Below are 25,468 nucleotides of genomic sequence, written 5' to 3'. Positions count from 1 at the left end.
CCTTCTCCTGCCTGCCCATCCACTGGGTCAGGTTACCTCTTTTTCCCGCAGGCTCTCTATCACCGTAGGGCTAGAGCCAGCCTCCACCCATCCTTCCTCGTGGGACCACCCAGGTTTGAGTTTTGAGGGTGCTGCTCAGCCACTGCTCCCGTCGGCCGCGGCCGGGCTGGCAAGCGCTCAGCGTGTCTGAAAGGGGGGACGTATCGGTTCTAATGCCACATGCATTCCGGATCCCGAATGGCGCACTGGCATTGGCAGCACATTGCTGCCAACCCCATTCACAGGACTTTCAAGAGACCCTGGCCCGCAGGCTCTGGTAAAGCTACTTTAAACCCACCGCTGCCTGTCTGATTCTCCCTCAGGCTCTGGGTCGGCTGGCGGGTGCTGTTCACTTCGTCAACTAACGTCGGCTTCTCTTCCTCTGAGCAAATGCCTTCGTGTGCCCTTTCGCCATCCCGGGGGCTCGGCCGGGACTCGCAGACTGGTCTGGCACCAACGGGAGCTCACCCAGGACCTCCTCCCACACGCAGACAGCCTTCCCAGGGAAACAGGCCACAGCCCGGTTCACTTGCTCTTCCTGTTCTCGGGAGCCTTTGCTCCCTGGGGCCTGATTTTTAAAACACCTTAAGCGGGATGCGGAAAAAGAAAAGTGGGGGATCAATCAATAGCCGAATCTGGGCCCACCGGTCATGCCTCTGGGTTTGCAAATGAGGTCTGACTTCCCTGGCAGCTCCCCAGGACGTACATGGCCAGCGCTCTACGTCCACCGTGCAATTGCAGGTAGCAATTTGGGGTTTTTTTTTCTCTTGCCGGCCAACAGACAAGCCTCTTCCTTAGCTCCTGAATGCACCTGTGAGTCCACTGCTCAGTATCCGGTGTCACATTTAGCACCTCCGTGAGGCGCCTTCGCCGGACACGGGGACTCAAACGAGCATGTGGGTGAGTCGGCATGAAGCACGAGCAGGCGACGTTTGTGTGCCTAAACCCCTTGTACAAATCCGCCCCTTGGTAACGAAGGCCTGGATCCTCCTTCCTTCTCGTCAGGAGTAGCTACCTCCGGTCCTTCTGCTATTGAAACCCCTGAAACTACTCCAGGAGGGCGGCGCTATGCTACTTGCATAACGATGTCCATAAACAGCCGGTTTTCATTGCAGCTTTTGGGAAACTGAGGCCACACTTTGCTCCGACCATAGCGAATGGGAGTTTGGCCATTGAATTTGCTGGCCACGGGATTTGGCCTTTCAATCGCCCCTCCTGGCTTTTTCAGTGATCAGAAAGAAGGGGGGGCCGGCCCATCTTGGGGAATGAGCAGAGTGGGTCTGGCCCCATGTGAACGCTCGTAATAGCCCCAATGGGAACGCTCGGCAGGGATCAGCCTGATTCTGACTCACACTAAGGCCTGCTGGCATCACCTGGTGGGGTCAAAGGTTGTGCAAAGTGGTGTGGAGTGGAGTTAGTGTAAACAGCAAGGAGGCCTGCGAGAACTGTCTAAGGGTGAAACAGGAGCAAACAGGTGGGTTTTGACCGTGCAAACAGGTTTCATAGGAAATGGTTTCCTGTTCGGAGGGGGAGGGGACCTTTTTTGGGTCAGGGATGCCGCTGACCCATGGAAAAATCAGTCGGGGGCTGCACACAAGTGAGAAGCAAAGAAAACCGCCCCTCACTGAGGCGGCCCCCGGCGGAGAAGGAGACACTCCCCGTATTCGAGAGCTTTGGGGGGCCCAGGCGAGTAGATTCTGTGTGCTCCAGCCCCGCCGTGGGGAATGGCAGGGGGGCTGCCACGCCAGCGCAGGCTCCCCGATGCTGAGGGGAGCCCTGAGCCTCAGGTCCAGATCCAGGCAAGCCGGTTCCCCAGCCCTGGGTTAGGAGACAGAAATGTGGGTGCGTAGGAAACATCTTGGCTTGCAGAGGCGGACGGAGAGCACGGAGTGATCTGAAAACAGTGGAGTCAGAGCCTGGGTGGAGGGGAATTGACATGACCAGGGCTTTGTAGCTAGAGGGGTCTTTAAGAGCCGCATTGACAGCCCTAGAGGCTCCCGACTTTCCATTTCTCCCCAGCTCAGGCAAGCTCCGACTGCCACAGGACAACCTTCTTCACCTCCACCCTGACCTCTAGGCGTGAGAAAATAGCTCCGTCTCCATGGGCCCGTCAGTCTTGGGCCTCGCTGCTGAGGCAGCTCACGGATTGGCCCCTGGATGCTGAGAGGGGAGAGCTGCAGAGTCCTGTGGGGCTCTAACCCCTCGCCCAAACTGCTCTCGTGGGGCGTGTCTACACAGGGCCGGCCTTCGGGCAAGGCACTTGCCTTGGGCCCGATGCTTCCCGGCCGCCCGGCCATGTGGTTGCAGCCAACCACAACATGGCACCATGGGCCCCGCAAACTCTTTGGCCAGGCCTGTATAAATACTAGGAAATTATTTTGAAATAAGTAAAATTGAAATAACCACTCCCAAAATAACAAAATCGAAATAGTGCGTCCCCCACCACGGGGGAGCCCCAGCAGGGCCAGCCTTACCATGAGGCAAACTGAGGCAGCCATCACAGGTGCCAGACTGTGGGGGGGCACCACTAGGGCCTAGAGACCTTTCAAAGTTTCGGCCCAATCGATGGGGCATAGGGGCATCATTTGAGCTCCCTGCCTTAAGTGCCAAAATGTCATGGGCCAGCCCTGAGCCCCAAAATCAGCCTGAGGCTGGCTCCATTCATGTGGACGCGCTACCTCGACTTAGAGCCCCAGGACACACTGGGGAGTAATTACTCTGAAAGGCTCTGAGGAGTCGTTATTTTGAAACAGCAGCACCGGAGCGTCCGCACTCCCGCTATTTCAGAATAAGCGGCATTCCCCGAGGAAAGCAGGAGTCCAGATTTCGAAATAACGGGCTTGGTCGTGCGGACACTCCGCTTCTTATTTCGAAACAAGGGGGGATTATTTCAAAATAATGCCCTAGCGCAGACCAGGGCGTTCTCTGACAGGGATCCAACGGAGCAGCAAACTCCAGAGACAAGGACATGTTTTTCCTGGGGGAAGGGCGGCCGGAGAAGGAATTGTGATTACACTGACACAGCTGGCGTGGCAATCAGAGCGATTAAATATTGGCGAGGCACCAAGCTGAGATGGATGGCATCCCAGAAAGCTCAAACCGACAAGGAAGCCCTGGGGATCCACCGATGGGCAGTGCCACAAGCCCACAGGCTGACGGTCAGTGAGCAGTTGTCCCCACGCTACACAGAGAAGACCCCAAAGGGGCCCCAGCTGTGAGCCTGACTTTGCTGATGGGGAAAGTTTGGAAAACCAAATTGTGGCTTTTAGCAGCCTCTGAGCTGAGCATGCTTCGCCAAGCCCAGCTTTCCATTCATGTGTGGATTTTTTCCATGCAGCTGCGGATTTTTTCCATTCAGGTGCGGAATAATGTTTTTGTGCACCAAGGCAGAAGCGAATGCGCACCACAAGGAGAAACAAAAAACCTAGCAGTGGGTGCTCGACTAATCAGCAGAGCGGCTTTGGACTCTCTCCTGAACAGCTGTACAAGTCCCAACAAATTGTCCCGCAAGATAAATCAAACTGAAGTCTCTCACTGGCAGGGTCAAATCCATTACGGGTGTAACGCGGTTCATTTCTCCCCCTATTAATCCATCTGCACTTCACATCCATCGGATTATCAATCAATTAGGGTACTGATAGGCCAACCACCACCGAAAACAGGGGTGTGGAATTGGGGGCCAGATGCCGCCCCCGGCTTGCCTGGATCCAGCCCCCCAGCCTCCAGACTGCCCCCCCCAGTATTGGGGAGCCTGTGCTGGTGCTCCAGCCCCCCATGCCATCACCCCACCATGGGACAAGAGCACACAATCTACTAACCTGGGCCTCTCTTGCCTCTGGTGTGCAAGGAGCCACGTCACTGAGGGTATGTCTAGACTGCATCCCTCTGTCGGCAGAGGGAAGTAGATTCGGCAGGTCGACATTGCAAATGAGGCAGGGATTTAAATATCCCGTGCCTAATTTGCATAACAATGGCCACCACGTTTTGTCGACTCAGCACTTTTTCCGCAAAAAGCGGCAGTGTAGCGGGGGATCTGTCGAGAAAGAAAGCCCTTTTCGACAGATCCTGTTAAACCTCCTTGGATATTTAAATCCCTGCCTCATTTGCAGTATCGACCTGCCTCATCTGCATCTCTCTGCCGACAGAGGGATGCAGTCTGGACATGAGAGTTTGGCGGGGGGTTGGTTTGCTTGTTTTTTTGCTTTTCACTTTTGTGTGCCCCCCCCCCCCCACTGAGTTTTTTTTTCCCTGTGGGTCCCCAACTACAAAAAGGTTCCCCACCCCTGCCGTAAAATCTGTGAGCTTTGCTGGCCATATAGTTACAGCAGAGATGACTTCAACCCCCCTAGCCCTTGAGATAGCAGGAGAGAGAGATTCCGACAGCATCTGTCGTCCAGTCTCTTCCTACTTACTTTCCAGTGCTGAGTTGTACAGGTTTGACAGCTGCGCCCCTCTCCTGCAGTTAGAGAGGAGGAATGGACGTTTGAAATTGAATCAGGGATGTATGGGGTTCGAGCGCTATAGGTAAGGGTCCCTGGCTGAGCCGGATTAGCCCACGGGCCTGAAATCAAGAGAACGTGGCTCGTTGGTATTTAGAAAACAAGCCTTTGACTGCAATGCAAAGCAGAGGGAGGGGGCTGCAGGGGGAAGAGTTCGTGGGACAGTTCAGACCAGTGACTCTCAACCAGAAGTTTGGGGCCCCCTTGGGGAGGAGGGGCAAGCAGGCTTCAAGGGGGGGGGCCACCGAATGAAACCAGAGCGCAGGGCCAGCTTTCGATTCCTGAGGCCCAGGGCAGAAAGCTGCAGCCCAAACCCTGCTGTACCTGGGAAAACAGGAGGGAATTTCCATTCTGAGTGATGCACCTGGAGCTTGAGAAAGGATTATCCTTACCAACTTGCCTGGCTCCAAACAGACGCACAATGGCCCTGCCACAGGTTGGGTGGGATGTTACGCTGTGCTCTTGGGCCTCAGCAGCGATGCCTATTCCTCAGCAGAGATCCTCGTACACGCCTCTTCCAGCTCATGCCCTTGTGTAGATCCTTCCTGCCTAACGACACTCCTCTACCTACCTCGCAGAGGATCTGTATTTGTGTTTGGCACAGTTACAGATTACTGGCTATTTACCCGTAACCGTATTGATTACTTTCAGGATGCTTGAGCATGGTACATACCGTGGGACAAGTCCACCGGGCTACATGTGTTGTCCGTGCATCAGAAACGATCCAGTCTAAGTCCTGCTAAAAACTAGCCACCGAGTCACTAGATAACTCCTGGCAGCAGTCCCATCGCTTGATTAGACCCTGCCTAAAGGAGCCTTATATTTAGATGTATCACCTCGAAATTGACCAGCCGTTAGTCAAACCCAATTACTGAGCAATCAGCATTTGTGTTCTGCCATCTCTAATTGTTCTGCCCCTTGAATGAAAATTCTCACTTCAGACCAGCGTTCCCTGTAAACCGTGGTCGTGGGTGGCCACCCAGGAGAGAGTCAAGTACCACCCAGCTGATTAGCAGAGCGTCCATCGTTAGGAGCATGCGTTTCTCCTGGTGGTGCACATCCGCACATGCCTCAGTGCACGGAACAAAATTTATTCTGCACACGGATGGGGAAAAATGTTGAGGGCTTCATACTCAAACCTGGCAAACTCTTCAGGCTATGTGTAATGCTGAGGTGAGAGGGAAAGCACGGGGAGGGGTGTTAACCTGCCAGTGGGAAATCAACAGCCCTACTTCAGAGCCGTTTCAATGGTTTGTTGGCAAAGCTGTTATCTGAGGGGTAGGCCTCAGGATCCTACACTTATCTCTGCCACGCATCAACCATGAGGCCTTATGCTAATTGCCTCAACACCATGGACATCCGCATCTCAATCCACCCCCTTCCCATGTCCCTCCCCCCTGTTTATCTGGTCTGTTTTCACTGCACGCTCTGGGGTGGGGACTGTCTCTTGCTCTGTTTGTCCAGTGCCTGGCCCAACGAGCTACCAGTCCCGTCTGGGCCTGCGAGATGCGCCAGATAAATAACAACAGTGTGAACGCATTGAACGGACCTTCCTTAGGAAGCAGCGTTCCTGCCGCCTACGGATTCGAACCGGTGCCTGAGGATATTTGGCGGCAGGGGCCTCTGTTTGTTCACAAAGAAAACGCTGATCTCTGTTCCTGTGAAATCGTTTCTCAGAAGAGGGGCTGGAAGCCCCTGCGCTTTGGCCATTTCAAACTACACTGGGGCACCGGGCTAGAGGGTAATTCTAGGGCAGAGGGCTCCAGGGCAGCACAACGGTCACCTAGTCGAAACGCCTGCCCCGAGGCAGGGTTTGTTGAGTCTAAATACAGCGAGTGGGCTGCAAACAATGGAAGGGGTGATGTGCTGGAGATCTGCCTGCCATGCAGAGCCACAGAGATAAGGCCAGAGGAGACCTCCTGACTATATGGTCTGGCCTCATCTATCTCTGGGGTTTTCTGACAACAGCGCTGGGACCTAGCACTGAGGGGTGGAGTGTTGGGCGCTGGGGCTGGATGCTGCAGGGGGAGCAGGTGAGCAGCAGGGGGGGGGGGGGCGCTAAGGCAGCTCCCTGCCTGTCCTGGCACCGCAGACTGCGCTGCACCCCAGAAGCAGCTGGCACCAGGCCCGGCTCCTAGGTGGGGGCAGAGTGCCCCAGGCTTCGTGCATGCCCCTGCCCCGAGCACTAGCTCCGCCCTCCCCTTAGCTGGGAACCTGCTGCCGGCTGCTTCTGAGGTGCAGCCTGGTCTGGGGGGGCCGGGAGAGGCCAGAAGCTGCCTTAACCTCCCCACTGCACCGCTGACTGGGAGCTGCTCAAGGGAAGTCCCTCCTGCCCCCCCCCAAGCTAATTCCCCTTCCTACAGCTCCTCAGCCGCACCCCAGAGCCCCCCCTTCCAGTCACATGATGTTAGGTCGCGGCATCAACAACTTTCTTCAAAAAAAAGTTTGAAAACCGCCGACCAATATCACAGGCCATTAAGTAGCACCCAGGCTCCCCCTCGCCCCCCACGCCAAGCCTAACAGCCAGAATTAGACCCACGCTTTACAGCCCCGAAAAGACCCACCTCTGGTGTGTGCTGGAGGCAGAAGACAGGAGGGACCGATGCACAGAGCACAGTAATTCTGGCCCACTTGGGGCCCGTCTATTCCCCAGTGACTTTTCCTGCCTACGCACATGCCGCATTCAGGAGGCATTAAAGCAGCTGGGTTTGAACCACCCTCTCCCTCTGTCGCTTTTCACCCCTCAGTGCTGGGTCCCGGCCCTGTCATCAGAATAGAGCCCGTAGCCGACGAACTGCTTTGGGCCTGTGTGCGCACTGCCCTCTCCAGAGTGGAGTCGCTGCTGAGCCGCTGTGTGTCATAGACCCTGTACTGTGAAAGCTGACAGTGTTTAAGGCCGGATATTCTTGCCTTCCGTCTTCACTACTGCTGTGATGTTCCAAGAGGCCACCACATACAGCAGCAATCACCTGAAATCCCGAGGAGGCTACTGTGATATCCTCTTCTTAGGGTACATCTCCACGGCGGCGCTATTTCCGGTTAACGTCCGTTACCCCGGAATAGTGTTCTGCACTGTCTACACGAGAAGCCCGTCATTTCAAAACACATTCGAAGTAACAGGCATCTTATTCCGGCTTCCTGTGAACTTCATTGCACAAGGACCAAGGAGGACGCCGGAATAGCGCTCTGTTTCACCATTTAGCGCTGTGTACACACACCCGTTGGGATTTAATCCACACTCAGCTGTGTTTATACTTTGCACTCTTCAAACATCGACCCATTCAGCCGGGGAAAGTCCCTGGGAGCTAAGTATCCATCTCCTCTGGTTTACCAATAAGGAAGTCCGAGGTCAGAGGATTAGGTGACTTGCCCAAGGTCACCTAAGAAGGCTGTGTAAGAGCTGGAAATAAATCTTCCAGTTTTCTGACTCCCAGGCTTCCTGAATTCTCCTGGCTGATAGTGTCACTTTTTCCCTTTGTCCATGCAGCTCTGGATCAGGGACATCCTGCATGTTGCTAAGGTCTCAGAGGGGTGGCCGTGTTAGCCTGTCACTTTAAAACCAGTGAGTAGTCTGGTGGTACCATAGAGAAGAGGTGGGGAATCTTTTTTGGGTTGGGGGACCCCCAGAAAAATCAGCCATGGGCCGCACACAAGTGAGACGCCAAAAAATAAAAAGCCAGCCCCTCACTGATGCAGCCTCTGACTGAGAAGGAGAAAGACACTCCTCACATTCCCCTCCCACGCCAAAGCCTTGTGGGGGCCAAGCGAGTAGATTTTTGGGTGCTGCAAAGTCCTCGGGTGGGGGGAGTCTGGAGCCTCAGGGGGCCAGATTCAGGCAAGCTAGGGGGGCTGCATTCGGCACCTGAGCCTTATGTTCCCCACCCCTGCCTGAGAGTCTAACAAAAAAATATAGGTAGTGTCATGAGCTTTCATGGGCAAAACCCACGTCTTCAGATATGGAGACGAAGATCTGCAGGCTTGAACCTCAAGATACGATATGGGCAAGAATGTCAAGAGTGGACTAGCGCTTTCGAGTATCTTGGGGCGTAGATGCCGGAACGAGGCATGCGGGAGAAGGGGGAGCTGTAGCACCCCCTGACTGGAAGAGGTTTCCATTAGAGACCGGGTTCCCCGCTGTAAAAATTGCTCCAGACCCCTGGTCAGTTTCAGACAGCTGTGGGGACTCTGCTGATCAGACTGGGCTGAGCACCCGGCCTCTAAGACTCAGCCTCCTCCAACCGGTCTAAAATCAGGCCCTGAACCATGGCCGCAAACAGAATCCCCCTCCCCAGCCGCGGTTGAAAAAATCACCACCACTGGGAGCAACATTAGCTTTTAATGGGCTGAAGCCAGAGACGCCGTGACCTGCTGCAGCAGGGATAAACAGTGGTTAATATGCTCTTAAGCCGACATGCCCATTAACCCGCTCCGACCAGCTGACTTTCCAGAAGCCCTCTTCAAGTTGCAACCAGCTGCCTGTCTCCTGCTACCGGAACCACCCACAGAGGAATGAGGCTGGCTGACAAATACATTGCACTCGGCTGCTTATCTCTGCCAAGTCTCCTGCATTTTTATATGGCACCTTAATAACCCCTCATTTCCATGACAAGTGCATGCTTTCCTTCTGCTTATCTGTATCTCTGTGCCCGCCTTCTCCATTCCTGCAGCCACCCTGCCTGGGGCTATGGCCTGGTGAGCTCTCTCAAGGGTCAGGCCTGCCTAGGAACTGCAGGAAGGTCTGGAGACCTGAGATGTTGCGGGAAGTGATTCACTAGATGGTGCTCTTCCATCTGCGTCAACATGGAGCCTAAAGCTAGGGGCGAGAGATGTGATAGAGGGGTGAGGCCACATCTGGAGTATGGTGTCCAATTCAGCCGCCTCCCCCCCTCCCCCCACTCCCCATGACAGAAAGGATGTGGACGCACTGGAGAAAGTCCAGCGGAGGGCAACCAAAATGATGAGGGGGCTGGAGCACATGACTTACGAGGAGAGGCTGAGGGATTTGGGCTTATTTAGTCTGCAGAAGAGAAGAGTGAGGGGGGATTGGAGAGCAGCCTTCAACTCCCTGAAGGGGGGTTCGAAAGAGGATGGAGAGAGGCTGTTCTCAGTGGTGGCAGATGGCAGAACAAGAAGCAGTGGAGGAGGTCTGGGTTGGATATTTCCCTAGGCGGGTGGGGCAGCACTGGGAAGGGTTCCCTAGGGAGGGGTTGGAATCTCCATCCCTAGAGGTGTTTAAGTCCCGGCTTGACCAAGCCCTGGCTGGGATGATGGAGTTGGGGTTGGTCCTGCTTTGAGCAAGGCGTTGGACTCGATGACTCCTGAGGTCTCTTTGGTTATGACTACACTACCAGGTTATTTCATAATAATAACTCCCGAAATAACTATTTCACAATAAGCTTATTCTATTTCACAGGCTAGGTCTACACTGCAGTTCTTTTTCGGAAAAAGGTACACAAATTGCGAACCGCAATTTACATACCTTTTTCTGATTCTTTTTTTGGAAGAGGCTTTACCGACATTTGGCCCATCTGCATAAAATGAGGAGTACAGAGCTTCTGAAAGAACGTGCACCCTTTTTCGGAAACTGAACCGAAAAAGCGGACGCGTTCCTTGGATGTGGCATAGACATAGTAGTGTATGTAGTGTAGTGTAGAAGTAGCCACAGGCAGGAGTTCTTATTTCAAAATAACAAGCCCCTGATTTTGAACTAACAGGTTTGGTAATGTGGAGGATCGCCTTATTATTTCAAAAATAAGGAGTTATTTTGAAATAATTCCCCAGTGTAGACGTAGAGGGTTACGGGAGTCGGAGTAAGCAGTCCTCCAGCTCCACATTATTTTGACATTATGTTGAAATAACGGTGTGTAGTATAGACAGGGATGATGTTGTTTTGGAATAACATCACTTATTCCAAAATAACACTGCTATGTAGACATACCCTTCGAATTCTATGATTCTAAGCAAACCCAGTGCCCCCATCGCAGATGGTCATTAAAAGAACCACGGGCTGTTATCTCAAGAGCAGAACTGGTCATCTCAGCGCCCCAGGCCAGATTTCCATCCATTTAGCTGAAATTCATTACAATGCCGTGCACTTCCTGTTGTGTACAGTGAAACAGCTGCTGTGTTCCACCCTAGAGGCAGCTGCATTTCACTGGCAGGTGAGCAGCCCCTACATGTACAGCCTGTAAAGCATTCTAAGATTTTTCAGGATGAGAAGTGCTAGGTATTGCTAAGGAAAAGAAAAAAATATCTCCGACGCTGAAGAGTTTCTATAAGTGCTTGAATAAAATTTACTTGCATGCACTCAGGGATTACTGGCCTTTATAAGCACCCTGATGTTGTGTTCCAGGACTTTGCTCATGACTTTTGCTTGTAGTTTCATGCATGCTATTTCATTTGCATGGTGTTGCATTTGGTAGACTTCCCAAAGAGAAGAGCCCAATGCACAAGTTCTGGCTCAAAAATTCAAGCTAGTCAGGACGGCTCTGAGAACACGCAGTATTGGCTTCTGTCCTGAGAACATGTTAGGATTTTGACTTGGCTTGTTAAATATTCTCCATATTACAAAGTGCAAAAACCCCAAACCCAAAACTTGAGTAAAGTCATAGGACCAAACCATCAGCTGGTGTAAATATGGCATAGAGTCATGGGAGTCAATGGATATACACCAGTGTTCCTTCTAACTTTTCCCATCTATGTACAGAATAAATTTTGTTATGTGCACTGAGGCATGTGCAGATGTGCACCACAGGTAGAAACACATGCTGCTGCGTGTGGGCACTCTGCTAATCATCTGGTTGGCACCTGAATCTTCTCTGGGGCACATCTGCACAGCAGGACTAAACTCAAAATAAGCTACGCAACTTGAGCTATGCTAATTGTGTAGCTTAAGTCGAAATAGCTTATTTCGATTTTTGGCGCAGTTATTTCAAGATAGAACACACTTCCCTTACTCCTCGTACAATGAGGGTTATAGTAGTTAAATTAAATTTAGTTGGAGTAAGCAGTCCTCCAGCTTGACATTATTTCAACATTATCTCAAAATAATTGATTGTGCATACACACGGACTATTTTTATTTCGGAATGACATCAGTTATTCCGAAATAACTCTGCTGTGTAGACATAGTCTAGGTGGCCACCCAAGCTCTCAGTTTACAGGGGACACTAATCTATGCAAATTTAAACCGGCTGAAAGTCTGCCTTGATGACTATCTTTGAATAGCAGCACAATTTTGGTTATCCTAACAAAATGGGTGACACAAATTTGTTTTGCCAATTGGAATTGCACAGACAAGACATCAGCTTGCTAGGGAGAATAGTAAGCAGGTTTCAGAGGCCTGGATTATCACGTTGAGTCTGTGTTTTCATTACAGTTATAACTAAAGCCAGTTGGAACATTTCCAATTAAACGTGTTTTATCGACAAAAAATCCTGTGCCACTGGGTTTCATGGAGATGCATCCGTTTTGATGGGAAAGTTGATAAGATCTAGGGTGGGCTCTTTGACCAATTCTAAGGAGCGAGAAAGATTCAAATGGGAGAGTTGAACTTTCTGATCTGAAGACGGATGTTTCAGCACTAGGTCATTTCACAAAGACATTTGAAATGTTTGGTTTCCTTCCAATGGGGAACAAAAGCAAAATGGGCAATTTGTCAGGTAATGGAGTGATCTCCAGTTCTGGCGTAAGTGCATAAAGGAAGGTCTTAGCTACACTTAGCAACATGGCCTCATAGTCACAACTGCTTTCAATTGATCCAGCCAAAGACGAAAAATGTTGCTGACAACATTCCCAGCGGAAGAGCAGGCCATGAAAACTGTCCTTTTAGGCAGCTCAGGGTCCTAGAGCAAATGGATAAACCTTGTTGTGTGTGTAAGTAGCCTATGAGGAATAAACAGGAAGAACTGGAAGTATTAATACATACGCTAAATTATGACTTGGCCTCACAGAGATGTTTCATGACTGGACTATTGGTATACAGAGATGTGGCATGATCAGGAAGGCCAGATAAGATCAAAAGTGCGGAGGCGTTGCATAGTATATCAACAATAGACACTTGTGCTGAGGTCTAGAAGGTGAGAGGAGGACCATTTGAAATTCTCTGGAAAAAGATAAAAGAGATACAAATTAGGAGTGATGTGATGGTGGAAATCTACTAGAGACCATCAGTCAGGAAGACAAGGTGAATGAGGCATTTCTAGAACACCTACAGAAATAGGACAAGAAGCAATGGACTTAAATTGCAGCAGGGTAGACTGAGGCTGGACACCAGGAAAAACTTCCTACCTGTCAGGGTGGTTAAACACAGGAATAAATTGCCTAGGGAGGTGGTGGAATCTCCGTCTCTGGAGATATTTAAGAGTAGATTAGACAGACATCTATCAGTGATGATCTAGATCAGGGATACTCAACACACCGCCCATGGGCCGCATGCAGCTCATTTGTTTGCAGCCCGCAAGGCAGGATCCTTTGAACATGGCCTCCACTGGGAACATGCTACAGAATGGCGCGTCAATATAACAGTCTTCTGTTGAGATGCATTTTAGTAGTTACATTCCTGGACTGTCATTGCTCATTAAAAGTGCTGTCATATGGGTGGAAATCGGATAAATATTGCATTTTATTAATATCAGTAGAACTGACTTCAATGGGGCCTGTGTGTTGTGTAGTCCTGCCTTAATCTTTGTATTCATGCCCATCAGTGTGAAAGAAGCTATTTGCATGTATATGCAACCACACTTAAGTTGCAGCCCTCCGCATATGCTGGGAGTATCACTGTGGCCCCTGGGGCTTCCAAAGTTGCGTAGCCCTGATCTAGATGGTGCTTGGTCCTGCCATGAGGGCAGGGGACTGGACTTGATGATTTCTCGAGGTCCCTTCCAGTTCTAGTGTTTTATGATTCCATGGTATCCAAAGCACAAGATTTGGTAGTAATGGATGACTTTAACTACCCAGTCTCCTGTTACAAAAATAACATGGCAAAACACATTTCGTATTTGTCCTTGGAATGTATTAAGGACAAATTCATGTTTCGGAAAATGGGGGAACTCAACAGTCATCTTAAATTGACTCTGATGAGTAGGGAGGAATTGGTAGCAAACCTGAAGCTGGAATGCAATTTGGTTGAAAGTGATCATTAAATGATGGATTTCGTGATTCCAAGGATAGGAAGGCATGAGAGGAACAGAATAAGGATGATGGATTTTTTTTAAAAAGCAGACCTTACCAAACTCAGAGAATTGTAGGTAGGGTCCTACAGGAAGAAAATCTATGGGGAAAAGGGAGTTCTGGAGAGTGTCAGTTTATCAAGGACACAGTTTTAAAGGCAACACTGTAAACTATTCTGTTGCTATGGAAAGATAGGAAGAACAGCAAGAAGCCTGTCTGTGTCTGGCTGGTGAGTCTTGCCCACATGCTCAGGGTTTAGCTGATCGCCATATTTGGGGTCAGGAAGGAATTTTCCTCCAGGGTAGATTGGCAGAGACCCTGGAGGTTTTTCGCCTTCCTCTGTAGCATTGGGCACAGATCACAGCTGAAGGACTCTCTGCATGTTGGGGCCTTCAAAGTATTTGAAGGCTTCAATATCTGAGACATAGGTGAGAGGATTATTCTAAGAGGGGTGGGCGAGATTCTGTGGCCTGCACTGTGCAGGGGGTCAGATTAGATGATCATAATGGTCCCTTCTGACCTTAAAGTCTATGAGTCTATAAGCCAGTATGGCTTGACCAGGAGCTCTTAATGATGTCAAAGTGGAAAGGGAATACTATACAAGTGGAATTATGGATGAATTACCCCGGATGAGTACAAACGAATGGGACAAACATGGAGTGACAAAATCAGAACAGCAAGGGCACAAAATGGGTCACACCTAGTAAGAGACATTAAGGGCATGTCTATGCAGCAGGCCAAAACTCATATTAAGCTACACAATTTCAGCTATCTTGATTGCGTAGCTGAAGTCGAAATAGCTTAATTCAGCTTTTGGTGCTGTCTACGCAGCAGGAAGTCGAAGGAAGAGCACTCTTTCTTCGACTTCCCTTACTCCTCCTAAAATGAAGTTTACAGGAGTTGGATTAAGAAGTCCTCCAGCTCGACAATATTTCAAAATAATGGCTTAGAGTGTAGACGTCAGTTATTCCGAAATAATGCTGCAGTGTAGATATATCCAAAAGACAATATCAAGAGATTTTTTACATATATTACGAGCAAGAGAAATAAACAAGAAAATGTGGGTCCTTATTTAGCAGGGAAGGAGAGTTAATAATAAGATGATATTAAGAAGGCTGATGTGTTGAACGTCCATTTTGCAACAATTTTCAAGAAAATTGTTAACGATGTTCAGATACTCAACACAATTAGGGTGCAGCTACACAGCAGGGCTTAACTCGGAATAAGCTACGTAAATTGAGCTACGTCAATTGCGTAGCTTAAGTCAAAAGAGCTTACCGGTATTTTGAAATTGGTAGCATCTACACAGCACTATATGTCTACAATGCATTCCTCCTTCGAGAGAGGAATGCAAATGCAGACATGAGAAATTGCAAATGAAGAGCAGATTTGAATTTCCCATGCTTCATTTGCATAATTGCAGACTGCTGCTTTTTTGAAATAGCGTATTTCAAGAAAACAAACGCAGTCCCTGCAGGGTTATTTTGAGAAAAAAACTTTCCTTTGAAATAACCCTTACTCCTCATGAGGAAATACTTTTTCTCAAAATAACCCCGTGGGGACCCCATTTGTTTTCTCGAAATATGCTGTTTCGGAAAAGCGGCAGTCCGTGATTATGCAAATGAAGCACGGGAATTTGCATTTTCGCTTGTCTGCATTTGCATTCCTCTCTCTCGGAAGAAGGCAATGTAGACATACCCAAATAGAATACTCTTCCTCCCACTTCTCTTACTCCTCATACAATGAGTATTACAGGAGTCAGAGTAAGAAGTCCTCCAGCTTGACAATATTTCGACATTATTTCGAAATAACTGCTTGCTATGTAGATGCGGGCTAAGTTATTTTGAAATAATGTTGCTGTGTAGATGTACCCTTAGAATTAACAACAAAGGGGAAGGAACGCAAGCCAGACTAGGGAAAGAACAGGTAACAGAACATGTAGATAAGTTAGATATATTCAAAGTGAAGGACAGGATTAGAATTTAAAATGACCTTGACAAAGCAGAGAATCGGTCTGAATTCAATGGATGAAATTCAGTAAAGACAAATACAAATTACTTAGGAAGGAAAACATACAACTTCAGACTGAAGAATACATGGCTAGTGGTAACACTGCTGAAAAAGATCTGGGTGTTAGAGTGGATCACAAATTGAACGAAAGTGAACAATGCGATGCGGCAGCAAAAAAAGGCTAATATCATGGTCAGATTAACCAGAGTGTCCTGCGTAACACGTGGGAAGTAATTGTCCAGCTGTCCTCAGCAATGGTGAGGCCTCAGCTGGAGAACGGTATCCCGTTCTGGGTGTCGCACTGTTGGGACAATGTGGAGAACTTTGTGAGGGTCCAGAGGAGAGAAACAAAAATGACCAAAGGTTTTAGAAAACCTGGCCTCACAGGAAAGGCTTCAAAAACTTGACTTGTGTAGTCATGAGTAAAGAAGACTGAGAGGGGGCCTGATAACAGTCTTCAGTTATGGTCAGCGCTGTTATAGAGAGGATTGCGATCAATTGTTCTCTATGTCCACTGAAGGTAGGGCAAGACGTAATGGGCTTACTCTGCAGAAGGGAGATTGATGTTCGATATCAGGTAAATCTTTCTGATTGTTAGTCTAGGTAAGTTCTGAAATAGGCGAGGCCATGTCTACACACCACAGAAGATCATCACTGACGCGATCAATCTTCTGGAGTTTGATTGAACGAGTCTAGTTAAGACTCACTAAATCAAACTCAGAGGGAACCCCTGTCAGCTGCCAGTACTCCTGCTTGTGCAAGGAGTAAGGGAAGCCAACAGAAATGTTTTCTCCTGCTATGGGGACAGCAAGGAAACACAAAACAAGATACGATGACTCCAGCTATGTAATTAAGGTAGCTGGAATTGCATATCTTGCTTTGACGTCGCCTTCCAATGGTGTGACCACGGAAGACTGTGGGATCCATATTATTGGAAGTTTTCAAAAACAATTTGGATAAGCAGCTGTCAGGCATGGTCTAAGTTTACGTGGCCCTGCCTCAGCAGAGGGGACTGGACTAAAAGACCTCTCAAGGCCCCTTCCAGTTGAAGATACGTCGACTCTCAATTCTCGTAGCTGGAGTTGGGTGTCTTAAGTCAAATTCCCGGCATAGTGTAGACACAGTGGCCTGCCTCTGTGTTCTTCTGAAGAAGGGCTCATGTCATTCTGTGGGGAATGGTCCCGTGTATTCCCCACTCAGTAACAGATCCCTGCATCTTTCCCTCTTCCACAGCTACCAGAGAGTCGGCTTTCGTCCATGCCATTGCCTCTGCTGGCGTGGCTTTTGCAGTGACCAGATCCTGCGCCGAGGGCTCAGCCACCATCTGTGGCTGCGATACCCGCCACAAGGGGCCTCCCGGGGAAGGCTGGAAATGGGGAGGCTGCAGTGAGGACGTGGAATTTGGCACCATGGTGTCACGAGAGTTTGCGGATGCCCGGGAGAACAGGCCCGATGCTCGGTCAGCCATGAACAGGCACAACAATGAAGCTGGGAGGACGGTAAGACCATTTGGTTTCATTTTATTAAGCCTCTAAAAATGTTTCCTTCCCAAACTACCACCACCCCCATCTAAACCCCTAGGCGAATGGCAAGAAGAAACTCAGAAGAACTAGGTTCAGTGCTGTAGCCCTTCCTGCCATGTGCATTATAGAGTCCCCTCTGCATGTGATCTACAGAGGATATGAGTCTGCTATCGCTACCAGCTATGAGTCTTAGGCCTGGATCCCCAAAGACATTTAGATGCCTAACTCCCACTGAGGATATGCCATTGAAGATCTGGGACTTAGCCACGGAAGCCCAGGAACTCCCAAGGTTCATTCCCAAGGAAGGCTGAGAGGAAGGTCATCCCATACAGATTTCCCTGGGCTCTGATGTCTGTGCCTCTGCCCGCCTAGCAGGTACCTGCAATAGCCCTACATTTATTTTCACTGTGACGGCGCGTTGGGGGTCCCCCGTCTCCTGCACCCCGAAATGGCACAAACAGACTGCATCAGCCAGTGGAATAGAGGAAGTTTATTGCCTCTCCAGGATACAGCACAGCACAGATGTAATCTGGTCACAGAGCTGGGCTAGGATGCCTCACGCCCCCTTGAGATGGGGGAGACTGGGCCCCTAAACTCCAGGCCCTTTCCCTAGGCTGTCTCCTCCATGCTTCCACCCAGCAACTAACTAACTCTCTTCCAGCCCTGCCCCCCAGCCAGGGCAGCATTCCACCTTCCTTTGTTCCTCTCCATGGGGGGTGTCTTGCCCTACTGGTTTGCATAGTGACTCATCCTGTTTTGCTGGGTCGTGGTACCCACGGCAGCCAGTGGGGGTTACCCCAGAGCCAGCAGCATAGAAACCAGCCAGGTACCCCCACTACGTCACACTCACTGCCTGGGATTAGCACCTGAGGAAAAGGGCTGACTGTCAACTGGGCAATTTCAAGACAAGACCTGCTTCCCCAGGAAGCTATCTTGGCTTGCAGCTCACTTCTTCAGCCCTCATCCTATTATATTCCTGTTCTCACCTGCCTAACGGAGACCTCCAGGTTTATCCTATATAGGGACCAAACTTCATTAAATTGCAGAATCAGAATAGCTTACCCTGATCCTCTACTCCAGAGGTGAGCAAAAAGGCCTTAATGGGTCGAATCCTGCCCGTCAAGTGGGTTGATCCGGCCCACGGAGGCCCTGCCATTCCCCCGCCCCCAGACCAATTAGGACCTAGGGGCGGGGTGAAGCACGCAAAGTTTCCTCCACCCGGCCCCCACCCTGCAAGGAGCGTGTGGTGCTTAGAAGCACTGCGCACTCCTGGCAGGGTGGGAGGAGGCTTTGCGTGCTTCTCCCCTCCCCCCCCCCAGCTTGATTGGTTGGGGGCAAAAAGGGGAGTGCGCAAAGTCTCCTCCCACTGCCAGGAGTGTGGGCGCCTAGACGGAACCTCGGGGGGGAGGGGCAAAAGCACTCCCCCATGCCCCAGACCAATCATGGTCTTTGAGTGGGGAAAGCAGACAAATATCCTGACCCCACCCCTTCCACTTGAAGCCCTGCCCCTTGTGGGGTGTCCTGAGGCCACTACAAAAATTTCTGAAGAGGCCCTAGGCAAAAAATTATTGCCCACCCGTGGTCTACTCCTTTATTAAGTTGTTATCAATGGTCCCTGTCCACTACCCTAGAAATATATGACTACAAAGTCATCACTCCTCCAAGATGGTGTTCCACCGCTGAATATAACCACAGTCCAGAACAGGCCAAAACTCCAGAGCAAGCTCCTTAACTGATGGAGATGGGTAAAGCTCTACAGAAGCGAATGGAGTTATTCTAGTCTATACCAGCTGAGAATCTGGCCCTACATGGGAAGCACAGAATCTTTACAATTCAAGATGAATTCCCACTGCAAAATGAGGGATGCAGCAACTAAATAGCTGAAAAGAGATGCAAGATATGTCATTGGAGGTCATTTGACATCAAGTTGTCCGTCGGGTCCTGGATACCATGAATTACTGAACATTTCTCCTGGCAGTAAAAGGCAGGGACAGCTGGAGGCTTGGATAGGATAATGAGGGATTTGCCTCATAATGGAACTCAATAAAAACATACGATATTAGCTGTGAGTTCAGCAGTGATACTTTAGGCTCTAGTCAGGGTTATCTTCATCGTCGGTCCATCTGCAAGGCTCTGTTCCAGTTTTAGGAACCTGAGAGATGTCACACTTGAGCTAGAAAACTGCACAACATTAAAACTAAAATCCTGTCGCTTCAGAAACTGCATCTGTTTCCCATTCACGCTCTGCTGATCCTCACTGGCTATATCTACACTGCAGAGCTATTTCAGGATATCCCGAAAAAGCTATTCTGCATCTTCAGAGCGTGCCCGTTATTTCAAATTATAACAGGCTCGCTATTCCGACGTCCCTGTAAACTTCATTCTACAAGGAGTAAGGGATGTTTCGGAATAGCAGTTTATTTCGAAATAAGTGTTGTGAAGACAGTGACAAATTTCGAAATAAGCTATTTTGAAATTGATGCGAAATAAGCCACGCAATTTGCGTGGCTCAAATTGTGTCACTTATTTCGAGCTGTGGGTGCAGTGTAGACACACCCATTATGTGCCCAAGTTCTCCAAATTCAATTCTCCAAATTCAAGTATTTCCAGTTAATAAAACTAAGCCGTAGGGGAAGACTCAACCAGTTCTCTTAAGAGCTGAAATCCAATCCCCACACCAAAAGCTGTGACTGAGATTCAGATGATTATGTGAACCAAACATTTTGCAGTTCTCCTGTCACTAATTACAATCTCCTTGGAATGAATGAAGCTGTCTCACTGGGCCCCCCCAAAAAAACAAAAAAATGTTGATGCCTATTGTAGTGGCTGATTCATGGCACATCTTTTGGACTTAGCTCGGCGCTAGTCTGTTTAGTTATGTCTACAGTTGCACCCTCTTTCGAGAGAGGGATGCAAATGAAGAGATTCAAAATTGCAAATTAAACCGGGATTTAAAATATCCCGTGCTTCATTTGCATATTTGCATTATGGTGCTATTTCGAAATAGCGCTATTTTGAAATAAGAGATGCTGTTAAGACGTGGTTATTTCGAGAGAAAACCCTTCTCTAAATAACTGGTAAACCTCTTTGTATGAGGAATAAGGGTTATTTTGAGAGAAGGATTTTCTCTCGAAATATTCGTGTCTTACCAGCGCCTGTTATTTCGAAACAGTGCCATAACACGAATATGCAAATGAAGTGCAGGCTATTTAAATCCCGGCTTCATTTGCAATTTCGAATGTCTTCATTTGCATCCCTCTCTCAAAAGTGGGTGCAAATGTAGACATATCCTATATGCACGCAGAAATGTGGAGTTCAGCTTGGAACGACGCAAGCTATCTTCTGCCTTACAATGGTGGTGGAAATCTTTGGATCTGTTTCGTCCATCGGTGAGGCACGCACAATGAAGGTAGTAGTCATTTCTTCTGTTTAGACCAGGATGGAATTTTACCCTCTCCATCCGGTAATCACGCCACCCAGAGATGCAGCATTGCCAAAAACTCAAGATCATGAGACTGGCTTAAAAATAATCATACATTTCGAGTTCTTTTCATAGACAACTCTCAGGGATGATCTAGATGGTGCTTGGTCCTGCCATGAGGGCAGGGGACTGGACCTGATGACCTCTCGAGGTCCCTTCTAGTTCTAGTGTTCTAGGATTCACAGCTTACTCTTTCTCTTTAACTGAATGAAAGTTGAGATCCTCGCCTATTCATATGCATCCAGGAGCTGGGGCCTTAAGGAAAACGCCAACTAGTATGAGTCTTGTCACCAACTCTTGCAGTTTGATCACACTTTTGTCGTGCCCTCAGCTGCCAAGGTATGACCTGCTGAACGCATCATTGGAAGGCCTGTAAAGGAAATCGAAGGGTGAAGCAGGAAGTAGTATTGGTGATTCAGTAGGTGACACTCCTTGGCTAGAGTCTCTTTTGCAAGAAAAGGGATAGTTGATGACCTGGTGAAATTCCAATTTGGATAATCACAGCCCATTTCACCCGTGAGTTGTTTAAATCAGCGTCCTTCGCTCCCTGTCCTAAAGTATTGTTTGCTTTGGCTAAGTGCAGTTCCCTGTACACTGAATCTTTAGGTGGCCCCCCAGGAGAGACTCAGGTGCTGCCCAGCTGATTAACAGAGTGCCCACAGGGCCCACAGCTGGCATCATGTGTTTCTGTAAATAGGTCAATGGAGGGATGATAGGAGTTACTATACAGAACTTTCTGGGTGTCTGGCTGGTGAGTCTTGCCCACATGCTCAGGGTTTAGCTGATTGCCATATTTGGGATCGGGAAGGAATTTTCCTCCAGGGTAGATTGGCAGAGGCCCTGGAGGTTTTTTGCCTTCCTCTGTAGCATGGGGTACAGATCACAGCTGGAGGATTCTCTGCATCTTGGGGTCTTCAAACTATTTGAAGGCTTCGATATCTGAGATATAGGTGAGAGGATTATTCCACGAGTGGGTGGGTGAGATTCTGTGGCCTGCACTGTGCAGGGGGTCACACTAGATGATCATAATGGTCCCTTCTGACCTTAAAGTCTATGAGTCTATGAGTGTATTGGTGGTGCACATCCACACATGCCTGGTGCACAGAACAAAATTTATGTTGCACCCAGTAAGAAAAAATTACAGGGAACACTGGCTAAATGCCATTAAAAAGCTGCTGTATTCCACTTCAGAGGTGGTTGCATTTTACTCCTGAGTAAAGGGATCTTTGTGTGTGAATGTAGCAATAGAAATATTTGCATACATGCGTCCAGGAATGAACTTACCTGTCGTTAAAAGCACTTTATGGAGGTCAAGTCCCACTCTTGACTGAGGTATACAAATGCAGTTAATGAAGATAGGAAGTTTTTCCTAATATCCAACCCAAACCTCCCTTAAACTGCAGCAAGGGAAGTTGAGGTTGGACATTAAGAAAAACTTCCTCCCCGTCAGGGTGGTTAAGAACTGGAATAAATTACTTAGAGAGGTTGTGGAATCTCCATCACTGGAGATATTTAAGAGCAGCTTAGAAAAACATCTGACAGGGAAGATCTAGATGGTGCTTGGTCCTGCCATGAGGGCAGGGGACTGGACTTGATGGCTTCTTAAGGTTCCTTCCTGTTGGAGTGTTCTGTGATTTTAAATTACATTGGTTTCCAACCAGCCTTTGGCCTGGGATTCTTTGGGACAAGACGTGCTAAGTAAATAACAGGATGCGTTACTGATCCATATTATAGATTAATGGTCACCTCTTCCCTTTTTCTCTCTTTTTTTAGTCCATTATTGATCACATGCACTTGAAGTGCAAGTGCCACGGTCTGTCAGGCAGCTGTGAGGTGAAGACATGCTGGTGGTCCCAGCCGGACTTCCGGGTCATCGGCGACTACCTCAAGGACAAGTACGACAGCGCTTCTGAAATGGTGGTGGAGAAGCACCGGGAGTCCCGTGGTTGGGTTGAGACGCTCCGGCCCAAATACAACTTCTTCAAGGCCCCAACTGAGAGAGACCTGGTGTACTACGAGAACTCCCCCAACTTTTGCGAGCCGAACCCAGAGACGGGCTCCTTCGGGACCCGCGACCGGATCTGCAATGTCACCTCCCACGGGATCGACGGGTGCGACCTGCTGTGCTGCGGCCGCGGGCACAACACGAGGACTGAGAAACGGAAGGAGAAGTGCCACTGTATCTTCCACTGGTGCTGCTATGTCAGCTGTCAGGAATGCGTCCGCATCTACGACGTTCACACGTGCAAGTAAAGCAGGAATTCCGCAGACGGGCTCCGTGCGGAGAAACGGATTTCAGCCTGCTTCTTCTGAGGTTGTGTAGATGGGCAAGATCTACTTTTTTATATATAGTAAAAGAAAAAATAAAAAAAAGGCTAAAACTGGTTGGATAGAATAGATCTAATGACTTCTTGGTCGGCCCAAGACTTCTTGGGATCTGGAGGCTAACCTTACACGCATGGAATGCCGTACAAAAAGATTATGCACCGGTTAGGAGACTGTGATTTTTTTTTAATTACTCAACAACACAGAACTGTGGAGAAGAATGTGAGCAGGGGCATGACGCTTCGCTCTTCTCTCAACTAACCTGGAGAGACTCATGCTATTAAGTGTCCTTTGAAAGACTTGCAGTTTCCTCGCCACCCTCCTGTGCCCTACCCAACAGGAAGAGGCGGTGGCAGACCACAACTCTCAGAAAACTGAGATCCCCTCCAAGCCCCAGCAACCAGTTTTTGTGTGCAACATGTGCAGCAAAACTTTAGAATGCAATAAAAATATTCAGTTCATTAAAAAGCAAATCCTCATTCCATTTCTTCTGGGAACGGGAATTCTGCAAACATTCCTTAGTGCTGTAGAATGGACAAGCTCGTAGCGTGAACTTTTTAACATAGTGGCTTCTTGCCGGAGTGGGCATAGGAGGCAGTGACGCATTTAGGACTGCTGCGGAGGAAGAGACAGCTGATGGATTGCCACCACTGTCCCACTGACACCAGGGAAACCGGTGCGGTATGTGCCGTGATCTACACACACAGCGTACACGTCGTAGGTCAGTGCCCATGCAGCGAATGCATGGCCACAGAGACTGAGATGGCTCTTTTTCATCATCAGTCACTCCAGCAGACATTGACTCAAACTGTCAGGCAGAGGCGTGACTCAGCCGATTAGAAGGAGGCCTCCCATCAAGATGTGCCGTAGGGGAGGACACAAGCTGCTGGTGATTAAGGTGGTGAAGACATTGCACTCCAGGCCAGCAAGTAAAGCAGAGCGGGAGGGGGAAGCATTTCCCCACCTCTGGTTAAGAAACAAAGTAACGGGCACTTAGTTCATTTCACCCGTGCGTGCTGGTGTAGTAGCACCCTCAGAACAGAACTCTGTTGAGAATGGCGGTTCTGAAGGACGGTGTGTTAGGTGTTGCTAGACAAACCCGGAACTGGAACAGCCTGGGACTCTGGCCAAGTTTGGATCCAGAGCCGATCTCTGCAACAAGTGTCTATATCAAAACCCTGAGTCCAAACCACCCTGGGCCCAGATCCAAACCCCAACCTCTCTGCTGTTAATCTGCTTCCACTCTTTGACTCCTGTCCTTTGCCCGGGGGGGGGTGCATGCTGTTGTTTCCACAGAGACCTAGATCGGGAGGGCCAACTTGCAGTAGCAAATGTCACTTGCTGTACGGTAATCAGGGTGTGGTGTGGGTTTGTGGGGTCTCCACTCCCTCACACTGGCTTTCACAGCTGCACCACTCCGTTGGCGTTGGGCAAATTATTCCTGATTTCCACTCGTGTAAGGAAGAGGTGAATGAAGCACAGGGTCACGGCATTCTCAGCCCTTCTTCTTCAGGTCTCTTTTCCTCGCCCCCCAGGCTCTCATCTAGAGATACGGGATATGGGCCGTTATGTTGTGGGTTTTTTTTCCTTTTGCCTCCCAAAACTGCAGAAATGGATGTGGGGCTAGACTCAACGGGTGCCTTTCCACCGAATACAGCTAAGTTAGGTTGTGGCTACACACCTGCATGGGGAAGTCAGAACACCCTTTCTCGTCCCACCTGCTGGCTTGGTTTTCTACAATCCAAGCAGGTGAGCCGGGAGAATGCAGCCAAGAGAAGGAATGAACTGAACCTAATCCCCATGGAGGAGGGAGTGGTGCCCTAGAGGTATGTCTCTGACCCCCATCTCCTCCTGGGCTACTCCTAAATTGAGCTGTGCCCAGAGGCACAAGTTTGCCCTTTGGATTGATGGGGTCAGTTTTGTCTAGACTAAGGCGGACTGATGCCAAAGTGACTTTGTCTGTGGTTTAGAAAAGCGAAAGTATAAACAGAGAATCAGGCATGGGTCTGCCTCCCAGCCTGGCTAACAGCCACTGCCGAAGGAAGCTAGTCCAATGCTATCTTTACAAGGTTGGGAACCAGCAAGGCAATTTAGAAAGTCTTGTCGGAAATGGAAGGAACAAACCGGGGAAGGTTTGGAAAGGAAAAATAATAGAGGAATGCCATTGTGTAAGAGTCAGATTTAGGGACAGCGAATACATGGCCAGCTGCGAGGGATGTCACTGAATGCACCTCTCAAAGGCGCTCACAAGACTGGCGGATGAGGGGGGCACAGGGCACAAGTGTGGGGTTAAGACCCATTGGGGCCTAATTTCATTGACTTCAGTTGGATTAGAGCAGCCATGAATTTATACGTTAGGCCACGTTTACATTAACAGGGAAGGTTGAATTAAGATACGCAACTCCAGCTATGTTAATTACA

At 49.2% G+C, this 25,468-nt stretch overlaps 1 protein-coding gene across 1 annotated transcript in view; it reads left to right on the top strand.

Moving 5' to 3' along the window:
• Positions 1-23,079, top strand: part of WNT3A (Wnt family member 3A) — a 124,272-nt gene extending 101,193 nt beyond the window's left edge. Inside the window, exons 3-4 of the mRNA XM_075922961.1 lie at positions 16,952-17,217; positions 22,496-23,079. Coding sequence (XP_075779076.1) covers positions 16,952-17,217; positions 22,496-22,975 — 746 coding nt within the window. The 3' untranslated portion in view covers positions 22,976-23,079. The remainder of the gene's footprint in view (positions 1-16,951; positions 17,218-22,495) is intronic.
• The last annotated feature ends 2,389 nt before the right edge of the window (positions 23,080-25,468 follow it).

This window comes from Pelodiscus sinensis, chromosome 2 (genome assembly GCF_049634645.1).
Source record: "Pelodiscus sinensis isolate JC-2024 chromosome 2, ASM4963464v1, whole genome shotgun sequence".
NCBI lineage: Eukaryota > Metazoa > Chordata > Testudines > Trionychidae > Pelodiscus > Pelodiscus sinensis.
This window is presented reverse-complemented; position numbering and strand designations above follow the sequence as displayed.